General features: G+C 45.4%; 1 protein-coding gene across 1 annotated transcript in view; it reads left to right on the plus strand.

Annotated features, from left to right (window-relative positions):
- The first annotated feature begins 833 nt into the window (after positions 1–833).
- Positions 834–15,182, plus strand: part of GC (GC vitamin D binding protein) — a 28,001-nt gene continuing 13,652 nt past the window's right edge. Inside the window, exons 1-4 of the mRNA XM_054989954.1 lie at positions 834–995; positions 10,285–10,354; positions 11,462–11,594; positions 13,367–13,578. Coding sequence (XP_054845929.1) covers positions 932–995; positions 10,285–10,354; positions 11,462–11,594; positions 13,367–13,578 — 479 coding nt within the window. The 5' untranslated portion in view covers positions 834–931. The remainder of the gene's footprint in view (positions 996–10,284; positions 10,355–11,461; positions 11,595–13,366; positions 13,579–15,182) is intronic.

Consider the following 15,182-nt stretch of genomic DNA (forward strand, 5'->3'; position numbering starts at 1 on the left):
CATTACACCAGCAGTCCCTCACACAGAAAAATAACACAACTCACTTAACATCAGAGAATCACAAAAGCACAATTCCTGTCAAAAACACTTTATTTCTTGAACAGCTTTAGGTTACACAGCAGGGGGGCACACCAAAGGGCATTCCAGTGTTCCACCTCACAAAAATAACACAACTCACTTAACATCAGAGAATCACAAAAGCACAATTCCTGTCAAAAACACTTTATTTCTTGAACAGCTTTAGGTTACACAGCAGGGGGGCACACCAAAGGGCATTCCAGCATTCCACCTCACAAAAATAACACAACTCACTTCACATCAGAGAATCACCCAAACACAATTGCTGTCAAAAACGGTGAAGTGGGTTGTATTATTTTGTGTAGTACACTGCTATCATGACCTGTTGTGCCTTCCTACTGTGTACAGTAGCTGCAAATTTGAAAAAGTAGCAGAAAGACGATCATGTGCAAAGCTCATTATGTGCAAATAATGGAACAAATCATCTCTTGAACATATAAACGTGGTGGTGGGCGCCAACCCCTTGTGGAAGTTGTGTTGTGCCACGTTGGATGTCTGAAAGCAAGATAATGCTCAAGACTATGGCCCTCTGAACTGTCTATGAGCTCTGCTGGAAAAAGTGCAACTGCCTGTTCATAGCTCAGTTAATGTTTAAAACCGAGCATTTTTAGTACCATCAGCTCCCACCAAGGTCTATTTGCCTTTCTCAAGTGCTACTCTTTTTTTTATCTCTGTCAGGCCAAGGATGCTTGACCTCTGCCCCTAGGCCACAATTAATCATTGATCAGGAAATCTGGGGGTATAAACAGCAAGAAGATCACTTCCTCTCTTTCCCGAAGTGGCCCGCGGGCAGTGATACGTGATTATCTAATAATCCCTGAGACCCAGTGGAATTGTGAGGGGCAGGGCAAAAATGAAGACCATAACCTTGACCATCTTGCTCCTTACTTTAACATCAAGCCATGCAATGGTGAGAGGTAAGGCTACGTTTTGTTGTTTTAAATATTTTATCATCCGTTGCTGCTATGGCACGTTCTATTTTGTTGTAGCCCTGGTCCTACCTTCCCCTCTAAAGAGGTAGCATGCAGAACCCCAGTTTACGTATCCCCCAAAGTTTAGGTATCCCCCAGTTTTGGTTTCCCCCGAAGGGCTGTCAATTTCACCTCCCCTTATGGGAGGCGAAGATGAAATTAACAAACCTTCTGAGGCGCGATCTCTGCTGGCTCTGTCTTTTTAAACTACCCTCCTGTAGAAAGGTGAAATTGACAGCGCCTTGGGGTCTGTCTTTTTAAACTACACTTCCCAGAAACATTGTGTCTCCCTTCACTTGAGCATTCTCGTGTAGAGAGACTCATAGAACCAAGCTACAAGTGACACCTGACACAGGTTGGACACTTGTCAGCTTCCCTCAAGTTTTGATGGGAAATGTAGGCGTCCTGGTTTTACAGCTTGGCTCTCCATTACAGCTGCAAGACCAGGATGCCTCCATTTCCCATCAAAACTTGAGGGAAGCTGACAAGTGTCCAACCTGTGTCAGGCGTCACTTGTAGCTTAGCTCATAGTCAACAGCCATTGAGGGGCCTTCCCTTCATGAATTGTCTAATCCCTTTTCTTTATAGCCCTCTAAGCGAGTGTCCCTTGCCCCATGTGCAGCCAGTACTTTCTGTAAACTGAGTGAAGAAGTGCTTTCTCAGGCTGTTTCTGAGCTTACTGCCAACCAGTGAGGGACCCATCAACAGCAGGATTCAATCTGGGAGGAAGTGCTATTTCTGGCATGAATTCACCCATGTACCATCGTGGTTTCTGGTACTAGTTTGAAAGCAATAACAAGATAGCTCCAAATAGAAATTAAGAATAAATCAATATATTCAATGTCACTTAAGCAGAAAGGTTTTATTCCCCTAGCCTGCATGGATGGTCCCTTCTGCTTACCAAAGTCCAAGGCAGGGTGCCATATGTACCAATAACCTCTTTTGCTCTCAGTGCTGGGCTCTCTCTGCACAGCCGGCAAGAAAAGTGGGTGGTCAGAGGTGGAAGAGGAACTCCTCCATTTTCTCTTTCCATCTCTTCTGTGCAGCCCCAGAGCTGTAGCACCGTAGTTAAGTGGTTTAGCTGTGAATCAGCACTCTGCTGGTTCGAATCCCGCTACTGCCATGAGCTCAGTAGGTGGCCTGGGGGAAGCCCCTCCTCTCAGCCCCAGCTCCCCAGCTGAACTGTGGGGATAATAAGAACACTGCTCTTGTCCACCGCTCTGGGTGAGGCACTAATCTGTCTAAAAGAGCGGTATATAAGTGCAGCTGTTATTATTAAGAAAGTCTGATTCCTACCCCTGAGGCTGTGTTAGGGTCTTCCAGTCCAAATCGATGGCAGCCAATGGCAGGCCAATGCCCAGCCGTTTGCCCCTCTGCATACCAATCACCAGCAATCAGTGGAAAGAGACAGGCCACCTGGCAATTGCATGCTACTGGCAGGCAGCCAAGACAAATGTGTGCATGCACTTCCAGCCCCGTGCACAATGGCATCATTTCCAGAAATTACTTTATTGCACAGAGAATAGTATCAGTTCCAGAAATGACATTATTGCGCAGAGTGCATGCACACATCATGCCATGGCTGATTATTTAAGAATATGCCCAAAATGCTCTCTAAGTACTGCCTCCCTCCCTTCCACTGATTGCCAGAAAGACCGACAACCCTACCAATCACTGAGGATTTTAAGTCCAAGCTCCAAAGTCCATTTTCTTTTCTTTGTAATATCTGAGTGCCCCAAAGAGATTCATTGGCCATATCTGTAGGACAGACTGGGACTAATTACCATTCCCTCTTTCCAATTTTAGTTCAGGTAGGGAAGAAACAGGAGATTTCTAACGGAATTCTCATTACCGTACTGAGAAATCTTTGGAGAAATCCGCAACAGTTAAAGCTGATATAAGACTCTAGGGGTAGCCCTTTCAGCAGGAATGCTGTGTATCTTAATTCATTGTAAAGTGAATTTCACAAAGCCTAAACTTTTTTTTAAAAAGTCATTATTCCTGATTACCAGAATGAATGGATGGATTTAAAAGTCAGTATAGATAGAGTTAGGAGTGTCAGCCTCGAGGTACGGGCTAGAGATTTCCCATAATTAAAACTGGTCTCCAAGCAATAGAAATCAGGTCCCTTGAAGAAAAAGCCTACTTTGGAGAGTGAATGCTATGGCATTATACCCTAATTACATCCCCTCCTCAAATCCTGCCATTTCTAGGCTCCAGCCCCTAAATCTCCAGGAATTTCCCAACCTGGAATTGGCAACCTTAGGTAGAGTAAATTTTCCACAGCCTTCAGAGATCAACAGACAGGCAGTAAGCCAAATTTGTAAGATGTACGAGCCAAGCTATAAGTGACGCCTGACACAGGTCGGACACTTGTCAGCTTCCCTCAAGTTTTGATGGGAAATGTAGGCATCCTGGGCTTGCAGCTGTAATGGAGAGCCAAGCTGTAAAACCAGGACGCCTACATTTCCCATCAAAACTTGAGGTAAGCTGACAAGTGTCCAACCTGTGTAAGGCGTCACTTGTAGCTTGGCTCATATGAATAATCCATTCCACCAGAAACACATATCAGACGTGTTCTCTTGTTTCCCCTCCCCTCCCCTCTTTGCAAAACAAACATGCTCAAGGTCTGTAAGGAAACCCCATCAAAAGTTGGGTGGGTTCCAGTTGCCAAAGGAAAGGATAAGTTGTTGGAATTTCCCAACTGAAAGATGCTGTTTGGAGGAACTCCTAATACTGTAGTGCTCAGACCCTTCACAAAGTTAATCACTCTTTCACTATTCAACTGAGATTATATGTTCCCTGACAACTGAATGGGCAAAGCTGCTTCATACTGAATTGCACCATTTAGCAGAAGCTGTCCAAGCTTACGGTCAGTTTCTGAATTCATCCTTGCAAAGCGAAGCACCGTTTGTGGCAGCTCTGCATTCCAAAATGCACGTTTCTCTTAATGAACTACGTCAGGGAAGGTTTAGCATGGCCAGGCAAGGAACTGGAGGAGCAACGAAATAACCCCATTTGCAATTGCTGAGAGACAGCAGGAGTGACTGGGTTAATCCTAACATACTGGTAGGTAGACTTTTACCCAATATAAAGGCCTGCTCTCCTTGCCACTTCCCTTCTCCTTCGAAAAGCAAACAAAACGCACAGACTGATGATGTGTGCATGGGTGCAGTGGCACACTCATCCATCAAACAGCACAGGACCCTTGTTTAATGGGTGAAATAGCCAGGCAAATAACTAAGAACAATATCTCACTTTAAAAAATGCATTGTGTCTTTATTGTGGAAGCATCAGGTGTCGCAGCAAGAGTAATTTTCTAATTATCCCGTAAATATATTGCACCGTGTTTGCCTGTATGTGTTTGGGGTGGGGGGAGATGTCTCTCCCATCTAAGCTCAAGAGTATTTTCCTAAGCCTAAAGATTATAAATTGTATGGTAATTACCATGGAGAGGCAATTGAAGAGAGATTCCATTTTATCAAGGTGCTAATTAGATTTTCTGGATGTGATAAATGAAAAGACTTGATGTAAAATATCTAAAGCAATTTGAAAGCCAGAAAAGTTCCAGAAGGTTCTTCTTTGGGAGGTATCACAAACCCACTGCATAACTGACCAGAAGCAATGGGCAAATTCGGAGGGCTTTGCCCCAGAATGACACACCCGCCAACATATGCAGAGGAGCAAGCATCTCATATCCTCACCTGTCAATTAAGGATGCCAGCCCCCCTAGCAGGGGTGAGGGGTTCCCCATCCCTACCTTCCCCCCCAGCCCCATTCACCTGGTCAGCAGGGGGGAAGGGGGGGAGGCAGGCCAGGACCCATGTGGCAAAATGTGGCCACGTGTGTGCCTTGGAGGCGCCAATGACACACTTCCAATTGAAAACCAGAAGCTACAGGGTCTCAGCAGGGCCAAAACTATTGGGTTTTACTTAAGGTACGTTAATTAAACAAACTGCACCCAGACAGCGCTCATCCAAGTTAGAGAACCAATAACTGTTTATTTATCTAAAGAAATATATTTACATAAGTTTAGTGGACAGAAAGAACTAGTAACTGATCGAACTAGCTAGGATGGCTTTAGATTGAAAGTAGGCCATCTCTCTCAGGAGGAGACTCCAGGCTGCCTCTCCTGGTGCATGCAGGGAAGGAGAGAGAGAGGAGGGGGAGAGAAGGGAAGGAAGGAAGTTCCCCTGGCAGGAAGGAGACCGATAGCAGCCTATCTATCTAACTGACTCTGTGGTTGTTGCCTTCCTTCTTCTCTGCTGGCAGTCCTAAAGGCCTGAGCAAGAGACATCGCCAGTCCCTTCTTCCAACAAAACAGCCCCAAATACAATGAGAATGCTAATGTTTGGGGTGATTTTTGCCCCACTGAGACCCTGTAGCTTCCAGTTTCAACCAGAAATGACATCATCAGGAGAACACTCATGGAATCGGGGCCCCAAGCTTGCCTAGCGATCCCCAGTCACCTCTTTGATAGTAAGGGGTGCTAACAACCTCACCACCAACCCTACCACTAGTTGCCAAGCTTGGCCTGGCAACTTGCGTTGATGGTTGCCAGCCTCCAGGTGGTGCCCAGAGATCTTCAGGAATTACAACTGATCTCCAGGTGACAGAGATCAGTTCACCTGGAGAAAATGACTGCTTTGGAGGGTGGACTTTATGATATTATACTCTACTGAGGTCCCTCCCCTTCCCAAACCCTGCTCTCTCCAGGCTCCAACCCCCAAATCTCCAGGAATTTCTCAACCTGGAGCTGGCAACCCTACTTCTGACCTGTCACACCAGCTCTGACAGAGGAATATTTGGTAGCTAGTGAACAGATATCCTGGTTTCTTTTATTAGCTGTTATATAGCGATTGTGTGTGACAAAGCGGTATGTTTTGCCGGCTGAGAACCTTCACTTCCAACGACAACAAAATGTCCTGCAATTACAAGTGTGCCAGAGTTGTTATAGTTCGTAAAATCAAGTGTCAACCAAGTATTTTACAGACACTGAGCGGGTGTTTTTATCCTGTTTGATGGATGGCAGGGAAGCGGATTTCTTGAATGTGCCTGCAGCTCCATCAGCAAATTTTCTAAGCTGGCTCATGAAAGATTTTAAAGTCTTCTGGTTTGCTAATGTCTCCTTTCCACAAAGGAATAAATGGGGAACGATACATCTGAACAGAGTTTTTACAGAATGAAAGAAATACGCTTGGATATTTCAAGGTAGATCCACACATGGAAGAGCAATTTTATTCCCTCCAAGTCCTGCATTCTGGTAAAGCTCTCCCCCCACCCAAATTGTTCGGATTCCAGTATTTGGCTCACCCTGCTGAAAAATTGTGGCTGCAAGCTGAATACGCCACGATACAAGCTGAAAGAAAATGTGGGTGTTGATGTTGGTCTAAAGCAAAATCCAAAAACAAGAACAAAATCCACGCAATACCTTTTATTCGAAACAACCAAACTGATACGAAACAGCGTGCAAGCTTTTTGAGTCCGCCAGAACTCTTCAACAGCCTAGATGTTACAAAAACAGATAGAAAATAAAATAGAGGAGAGCAAGCCATGTTCTTAAGACCTGGTCTTGTCTGCATCCTAGATAAAATGCTGAGCAGGTACAGGGGTGGCACCAGGGTTTCTGGCGCCCGAGGCTGGGGGCAGCATCAGGTCCATTGCTGCCCCTATGCACGTGCACAGAGAGTGTGTGCCCTGGACTGCATGATGACATCACTGCATGTGACGTCATCACACAACAAGCTGGCCCCATTGGTGTGGCAGGCGGCTGGGACGGCTCGCGGAGGCTGCCTGCGCTCCCAGTTGGGCACAGTGGGTGGTTGGGGAGGTGCATGCGTGTCCTCCCAGCCCTCCCGCTCCATTGTTCCGCATGCCGCCTTGGACGCCTGCTGGGGGCGTGTGTTGGCGGTGGCGGCAGCGTGGGGCAGGAGGGCTGGCAGGCTGCAGCAGCTGCGAGCCAGGCTCGGCAGGTGGCCGGGTGGTGCACAGGCGGCTTCCCATCCCTCCCGCTCAGCTGCCAGCGCTGCTGCCACCAGTTCTGCGGCACGTGCCCCCACATCTGGCGCCCTGTCCGGTGCCCCCTTCGGCGCCTCAGCACTCGAGGCAGGGGTTGGAACTGCCTCAATGGACTCGCCAGCCCTGAGCAGGTATATGGTTTTATAATGGCACCAGAATCAGGATGCAACACCGGGATACTGAGAACAAGAAGGAAAAAACATGGAGTCGCTTGGATGCAGAAGTACTCCATTTAAACAAAGAAGGTGGTAGTAGTTAGGGAATATTATGCAACACCACAGGGGAATATGTTAGAGTCTGTGGCCTTGCAATGAGCCGTACCAGAACCACAGGTAACTGGGCGGCGGATAACATACAGGTCTATGCATTGTTATATAATCAGCCTGCAAATTGACCGAAGGTGTTTTGATGAAAATAGCATTCCTCTAAAGGGAACACTCAGTTGAAGTTAAGTTGAAAAAATCACCTTCAAGTTTCCAAAGGTTTCCAAAGGTCTCACCTGCCATTTAATTTGATGGCGGCTAGGGAGGGAACCTAATGCACTTTTGTAGCTAAATCAATACTACTCTGCAGGATTAGCTGTTCAGTAATAAGTCCTTAGGCGTATGCTGTAGCTACAAGACTAACATCAGTCTCTTCGGAGATTGTGCAATGGGGTAGAGGATGTTAGCTGATAAGTATTTGTGCCAGTTGCACATATTTCTCTCAGATAAGCCAATATTAGTGGAGGATTTTTCAAACTGCTTACTGTGTCAAAAATGTGCAGCGCAATAGCATCCTCTTTGGGTCTGCGGTTGAACTGCAATCCTATTTTTCATTTTTGTTCGGAGATTGCTCCCAGCACCGAGCGCGAGAAGCAAGATTCTAGAGAGCTAGAGACAACATTAAGCTGATTGCCGAGAGCTTGTGAGATGTAGAGACGTAAAAATATTTGTCGGTGCCATTTCTGTGTCAGTACTCATTCATAGTTTTTATGGATCCTATTGCTTCTATTTCAAGAGCCCTGGTGATAATAAAAAGGAAATATGGACAGAATTTGGCCGGTTTTGTGCGTACAGAAGGAATTTTTTCCCCAAAAGTTCTCTGAGGGGGGCCTAGAGTGATCCATTCCTGGCATCTTTCCGGTAGTCTGGTAGTTATCCCTGCAAGATGAAAGGTAGAGTCTAATATTTGTAGAGCAAGATTTGGGCCCAGAAGCACCTTAAAAACCAAGCATAAAAAAAGCACAAGTAGGAATTCTAAATGTTTTGAAGCGGAAAGAGAAGAGGCGAACGAAGCGCGTGCTAAGGAAGCAATCATTTTCCAGATTTAATGGTTGCAATAAATTATGAGGAGGCCACTGATACATTAGGGGAATGGAATCTCCTAGGAAACCAAAGAGCTGCAAGGTGGACATAGTATTTGAAAATGTATTTTCCCTTTGGCTCTTATCCAGAACTTTTTAAGTGCCGTATGTTTTAAGAAGCAATCATTTCAGTATTAAGCTGCCTTTCAGACAAGAATTATGTCTCTCCAAAAGAGCGAAGTCATTATCCAGTGTAGGAACAGTTTCTAAACAAGGTATTGAAAGATAAGCAAGATGCTCGAGGGATTTTTTTAAAAGCTCTGCCTCTATCAGTCAAGCAATTTAGAGGATTTGAGAGCAAGGCACCATAAATTTAGCCTTCGTAGGAGGCTATATCAAAGGATAGCGGACAGCCTCTAGGTGGAGAATGGAGTTGTCTTAAAAATACAATTGAACTCTTGTCTACAGAGATCATTTCCTCTGGAGAAAATGGTAGCTTCTGAGGGAAAACTTTATGGTATACCATAGAGTCTAGGTGAAATCCCTCCCCAGATTCTCCCCTTCACAGGCACAGGCACCAAATCTCTAGGAGTTTTTCAGGCCTACACACACTATTCTATGTCCTTAATTCCCACCAACCCCGTTTTAAAATTATTTTGTAACATGCAACCTGAAGAAGGGTCCTGGGGAACTCGAAAGCTTGCACAGTTTTGTTTAATTTAATTAGTCCTAATAAAAGATATTACATGGATTGTGCTTTATTGTCAGTTCCACTTCAGTCAAATGAAGCACAGGTACCATCAGCTTAAATGGTGATCACTCTACTGTTCTCCAGTTCTTTGGATGACATGTATTTTAGAACATGCTGGAAAACTGTTCTGGCTGTCTTTTTCTGAGTTTAGAGGGTTTTAAAAAGGGGGATACAAAACTGATACCCAATAAAAGGGGTAAGGCTCAGTCAGGGGGAAAAGAACCTCCCAAAAACAGTCTGAGTAAAAAGGAACATCTTTCCCTCATGTCAAAAACTCAGCACTTCGCAAATAGCTATGAGGAGTAAATCCCAGAATTGAGGAGTAACTACGGAAAAGTCCCTGTTTCCAGTGTCCAGCCCCTTACTTCGGAGAATGGACAATCTACAGAACAAAATTAGCTAATGAGAAGCGATAAGCTTACAAAAGCTGTCATGTTTCATTGAAACTCTGTCAGAAAAAATGGAAAGGGTTTTTTTTACTACATCGCTGAAAATTAAGAAAAACTAAGAATTATTATTAAAGCAGACCAACTGTAAAATTAATATTTTAAAACGTTGATTATAAACGTCGAGTGTATGTAAGGGGACGGAGAAGAGAAATAGTTTTGTAGTAGAATAGGCTGTTATATATTCTGTATTGATTGTTCTTGTATATTGTTATATTATTATATCCATTGTTTATTGTCTTTGTTGTTTATTATATTGTCGAAGGCTTTCACGGCTGGAGAACGATGGTTGTTGTGGATTTTCCGGGCTGTATAGCCGTGGTCTTGGCATTGTAGTTCCTAGACGGTCATAAATGTGGTTCGCCTGTGGGGTTTTGAAGATTCTTTTTGTTGTGAGAAAAGATGGAATGGTTCTTGTGTCCCTGCAGCATAGGAGAAAGGTTAAAGAACAGAGTAGATGTGCTTTCTTGTTCCGAAGTGTTTCCAGTCTCCGGGTCTGTTGAAATGTTTCCTCCCCTTAGAGGTGTTCGAACTACAGTGCCAAGACCACTGCTATACAGCCCGGAAAATCCACAACAACCATTTGTTGTTCATTGTTTTCTTTACTTTCAAATAAAAACTTTTTAAAAAAGAAACTCTGTCTCTTTTTTGCACCAAAGTGCACTCAACACCTGGGTGCAGGAAATGCAGTTGGGATTTTTGTTGATAGCCGTTCTTCTCACTTGGTTTTGACAGGGCGAGAATACATGAAAGAAAAAGTTTGTCAAGAATTCAACAGTGCAGGGAAAGCAAACTTCCGATCTGGGTATGTATTTTGAAGATTCAGCATGTTGAGTTCACACCTCATGTTCAGTCTTGGTGGCATTCATGATACCAGCTACAACTTGCAAAATTGTAGGCATAAAGGGAATTATGAAGTGTTTAACCATTCCTTTATAGAGGCTGACAGCTTTCTGGTTCAAAACTACCAGCATGAGGGGGAGGTAGAGCAGACCCTAGTATGGTGAGCTGGTTTGAAGGAATACAGCCAGCCAGGGAGCCAAGTCAGCATCTGATAAGACTGGGTGGAGCCAAGAAGAAGTGGCATATTGAGGAGAGAGGGGTCAGGACTAGAGATAGGCACGAACAGAAAAAAAAATCAACATGATGTTCGTTACCATCCACGAACATGACCCTGTTCATGAACATGTTCATGGGGGCCAGCAGGTTCTCCTCCAGCCATCATCCAAGTCAAGATCCCTACTGCACCACTCCCAGAAACCTGACCTGAGCAGGCACCAGGAAAGGTACCAATAATAAATAATAGCTTGGCCCAGAGCCTGGTAGCAGCCCTAGAACTTGAAGGGGTAGATCCCTACCACACCACACACAAAGAAAATTCAAGCTCCAATGCACTGTCTCTCTCAAAATGCCAACAGCAACTTTCTCTCTCCCTCTCCACTGTCTGCAAAGTCAGAGCTGGGAGCCTGCCTCCCCCCTGCTCTTTGCTCCCTTGTTGTAACAAATTTGGAGCTCCACACTTGAAAGGAAGACCTGCCTATTGAGCTAAATTGGGCTTAGATTGGGATTTCCAAGGCAACAGCAGGAGTTCAGACAGAGTTCAGACAATCCCTGCCTAAGTTGCCAAGGGAATTGATTGCAGGTGCCAGACTGTCTGGCTTGACGAACAGCAATGAACAGCAATGAACGAGGCTTGCAACAACCACCTGTTCGTTTAAAATGGGGCCTCACGAACAGCTTGTTCGCGAACAGCAGATTGGGCTGTTCGTGGCTTTTTTTTTGTTTGTATTGCTGTTCGTGCCCATCTCTAGTCAGGACCCATACTTAGCAAGATTCACAAAGACAGGAAGAGATGGGGCAGAATAATTTGCCAGAGTATGGCAACCAATTTCTCACTTGGGTTTGTTCACAGGGCAATTATCGCAAGCAGCAGAAAATACTCCAATGCTACATTTGAGGAAATCATCAACATCGTGCACGAGATTGTGTCTATTGCAGAAAAATGCTGTCCGAAAGAAGCCGATCCAGATTGCTATGAGAATGAAGTATGTTTCTGCATGCCTCTTTCATGATATAGGTGCATACAGGCCGTTTCAGTCCTGACAGGCTTATAGACTCTCAAATTCACTTGTCATCTGAAGGAAAAATCATTCCCTTTGTGGTTACTTATGTATCCTTCTTTTCCTTGTACTTCTTTGTGATCCCAGGGCCATGGTTCTCCATGAAGTATATGCAAGGTACTACAATTTGGGGACACCTAGCCAATAGACCTCTTGCACATGACCTCTCTGCAGGTTGAGTGACCTTGTCCTTTCTTCTGGCCTTCAAGTCCTGGGCTAGAAGGACTGACAAACTAGCTCTCTAATACATGTCCCCTCCCCAAATTGACTGAATGAGAAAGAGCAAGTACGATCAGTCCTTCAGCTCAGGCCTCGAAGAGAGCCAAGGTCATTCGTTCCAAATTGGAAATGCTTGAAAAGCATCCAAAAGAACACAACTGAGCATGAAATAAATATCCCCAAAGGGTTAATTTTTGAGGCTTAGCAGCAAGCAAGCAAATACCGAGGATTTGGAAAGGCTGAAGAACTGCTTTTTTGCTTTATCCCAAGGAAACGTGGGTTCCCCTAAATAGCACCACCTGGGACTGTTTTGAGTTGGAAAAACAATGTAGGGAGGCACTTCTCCACACGCACCATTGACTCAATCCTCATTGGACACTGCATGTGCATGAAATGAGGAGAAACCACAACTTGTGTGATTGTGCCTGTCACTATGATATAGGATGGGGACCTCAGAGCCAAGCTGTGCGCCCCGTATTCTGCAGGAGAAAAAAATAAAGCAGGGGAAAAAATGGGCTTTGAGAATGAGGAAACTCCAATTCGATGCAGGCTTCTTTCCCTGAATGTCCAGAGTATTGATACGTTTTAGGTTGTGAAATTAATAAAAGAAGTTTAGGCATTGAAAAGGAAGTAAATATTGCATATTTTTCAATTTTTCCCCAAAGTTCAATTCCCCCCAACCCCCCCCCCAAGGTTTTTCCTCTTGTGGCTTCAGAGGGTCCATACATTTTACATCTGCAGCTGGACCCAAAGGCCGCTGTGTAGGGTTGTCAAACTCCAGGTGGTGGCTGGAGATTTCCCAAGAATTACAACTGATCTCCAGAAGAAAAAAGAGAGAAAATGGCTGCTTTGGACATCGAGGGCCAGTGCCACCATTGAGGCACCAAAAGGAGCACCAGAGGGGGTGCTGGGGGGAGGGGCGCACCACAGAGCTGGCGTGCCTGGCTCACAGCTGCTGCAGCCAGCCAGCCAGCCAGCCCCGCACCGCCGCTGCCAACATACGCCCCTGGCCAGGCGCAGCAGCCATGGGCCAGGCACGGCAGGTGTCTGGGGCAGCATGCGGAACCTCCCCAGCCACCTGCTGTGCCCAACTGGGAGCGTGGGTAGCCTCCACACCCTGTTCCAGCCACTTGCCAGCCAATGGGACCGGCTTGCTGAATGATGACATCATCATGCAGTGACATCATCACACAGTCTGGGGCCATGCACACGTAGGGCCGGCCACGAGCGCCAGAAACCCTGGTGCCACCCCTGTGGACATTGTACCCAGCTGAGGTCCTTCCTCTCCCCAAACCCCTCATTCCTCAGGCTCCACCCCCCCCCCCAAATCTCCATGAATTTCCCAACCCAAAGGTGGCAGCCCTTATCCTACCTCCATAGCTGCAGCTGACCCACTAGCCCAAGTAGAAAGTGAAGAGAAATGTAACTCATTTTGCTTGTCTCTTTCTCCATTTCCTACTCTCATCCACCTTTTCCAGTCTTTAGCTCTCTCGGCCAAATCCTGCCATGACTCTACTCCTTTCCCTAAGCACTCGGGCATGGATGCCTGTTGCCTTGAGCAAGGCCTGGAACAAAAGCTATGTCTGGCAGCCTTGAAACACCCTCCTAAGGAGTTCCCAACCTACGTGGAGCCATCAAATACCGAAGTATGCGAGGCCTTCATAAAAGATCCTCAGGGCTTTGCTGACAGGCAAGTTACATAAATCAAGATCATTTTAACTGTGCTGTTTCTTGAAGCTGTCGCTATACAATAATCTTGACATCCTTTAAAGATGTTTGAATGAGTTGAGCAGCCTGCTCCCACCAGATTCCATCCAAAAGTTCCTATACCTCAACCAGATAGTTCTTTAACTTCATGCACTTGTGTGCAAACCTTTTGGAGGGAAAGAAGCAAAGCACCTTTTCTGAAAATTATCGTGTCTCTGGAACAAATTTTGTCCAAGGGATGCCCGTTGTCCAGCTTTGTTTTGGAGAAAGGACAACATCACACACTCTGATTTTGGTTCGCCAAAACCATTTGCATAGCTCACAAAACACATGAAACCACCGTTCTGAGGAAACACAAATGCTATGTATACTTTTCAGGTAAACAAAGAAATTAAGGTTGCCAGCCAGGAAGGTATGGGGGACAGAGAGTGGAGGAAATGGTGTCATGCAATGCTCTACAGATTCTCCCCAAACCATAAAGATTTGGGGGGTTCCTAGAGCGTTGTGGAATGCCACCACCTCCTGCCATTTTGATCCAATGACTCCATTGAGAGAGAGTGGGCGCCAGGGCAGCAGGGTCAAGAGGCAACCTGAAAAGATTACTATAAATTCTGGACCAATCAATGATCCCTGATGATTGAATACGAGTGTTTAAAGATGCACATATACAAGCGTAACACTCAAGAAAAAGACTGATGGACATTTTGGCAAGATATCCCACTGACACCCCTCCCTAAACTTCACCTTCCCCAGACTCCACCCCCAAATCTCCAAGAATTTCCCAGCCCAGAGTTAACAGTCTGTGGCTGCAGGTGACCCACCAGTCCAAGTAGAAAGTGAACAAAACTGTCACTCATGTTTCCTCAGAATTGAGATTTCATATGTTTCATGAGCTATGCAAAGCCTCCTTAAATTGGAAGAAGCCTTCAAATCTGAGATGAAAGGAAAGGTGTGGTATAAATATTTTAGTTAATAAATAAATAAACTTTGCTCAGTGGAGTGGTAAGATAGGGGTCAGATCTACCCCAAGGGGGTGGGTGGGAATTACGTGACAATGTAGAATGGACCCAATGTCATCTGGACTGTTATATCCTTGTACCAATTATGACGTTTTACTAGAAGGAAACCACTCAGGTCTCTATTAAACCTGGGCCGTTTCCACACGGCTTACCTTGTTCTGGAAAACAGCGAAATCTCACGAGAAGACGCTGTTAACGCATCTCGCGCAATTTCACGCGATAACAGCGTCTGCTCGCGTGATTTCGTGTGAGATTTCGCTGTTTTCCGGAACAAGGTAAGTCATGTGGAAACGGCCCTGATGGCCTAATTTGTTATATGAGTGAGTGAGTGGGTATGTTATATGCTATCAAGTTGTTTCTGATTTACGGCGTCCCTAAAAATTAATGACTTCCAAAATGTCCTATCGTTAACAGCCTTGCTCAGATTGTGCAAATGGGAGGATGTGCCTTCTTCTATTGAGTCAAACCATCTCATTTGGGTCTTCCTCTTTGCCTACCTGCTTTCCACCTTTCCTAGCATTATTGACTTTTCCAGAGGGTCTTGCCTTCTCACGATGTGACCAAAGTA

Source organism: Eublepharis macularius, chromosome 10 (assembly GCF_028583425.1).
Source record: "Eublepharis macularius isolate TG4126 chromosome 10, MPM_Emac_v1.0, whole genome shotgun sequence".
NCBI classification, from domain to species: Eukaryota; Metazoa; Chordata; class Lepidosauria; order Squamata; family Eublepharidae; genus Eublepharis; species Eublepharis macularius.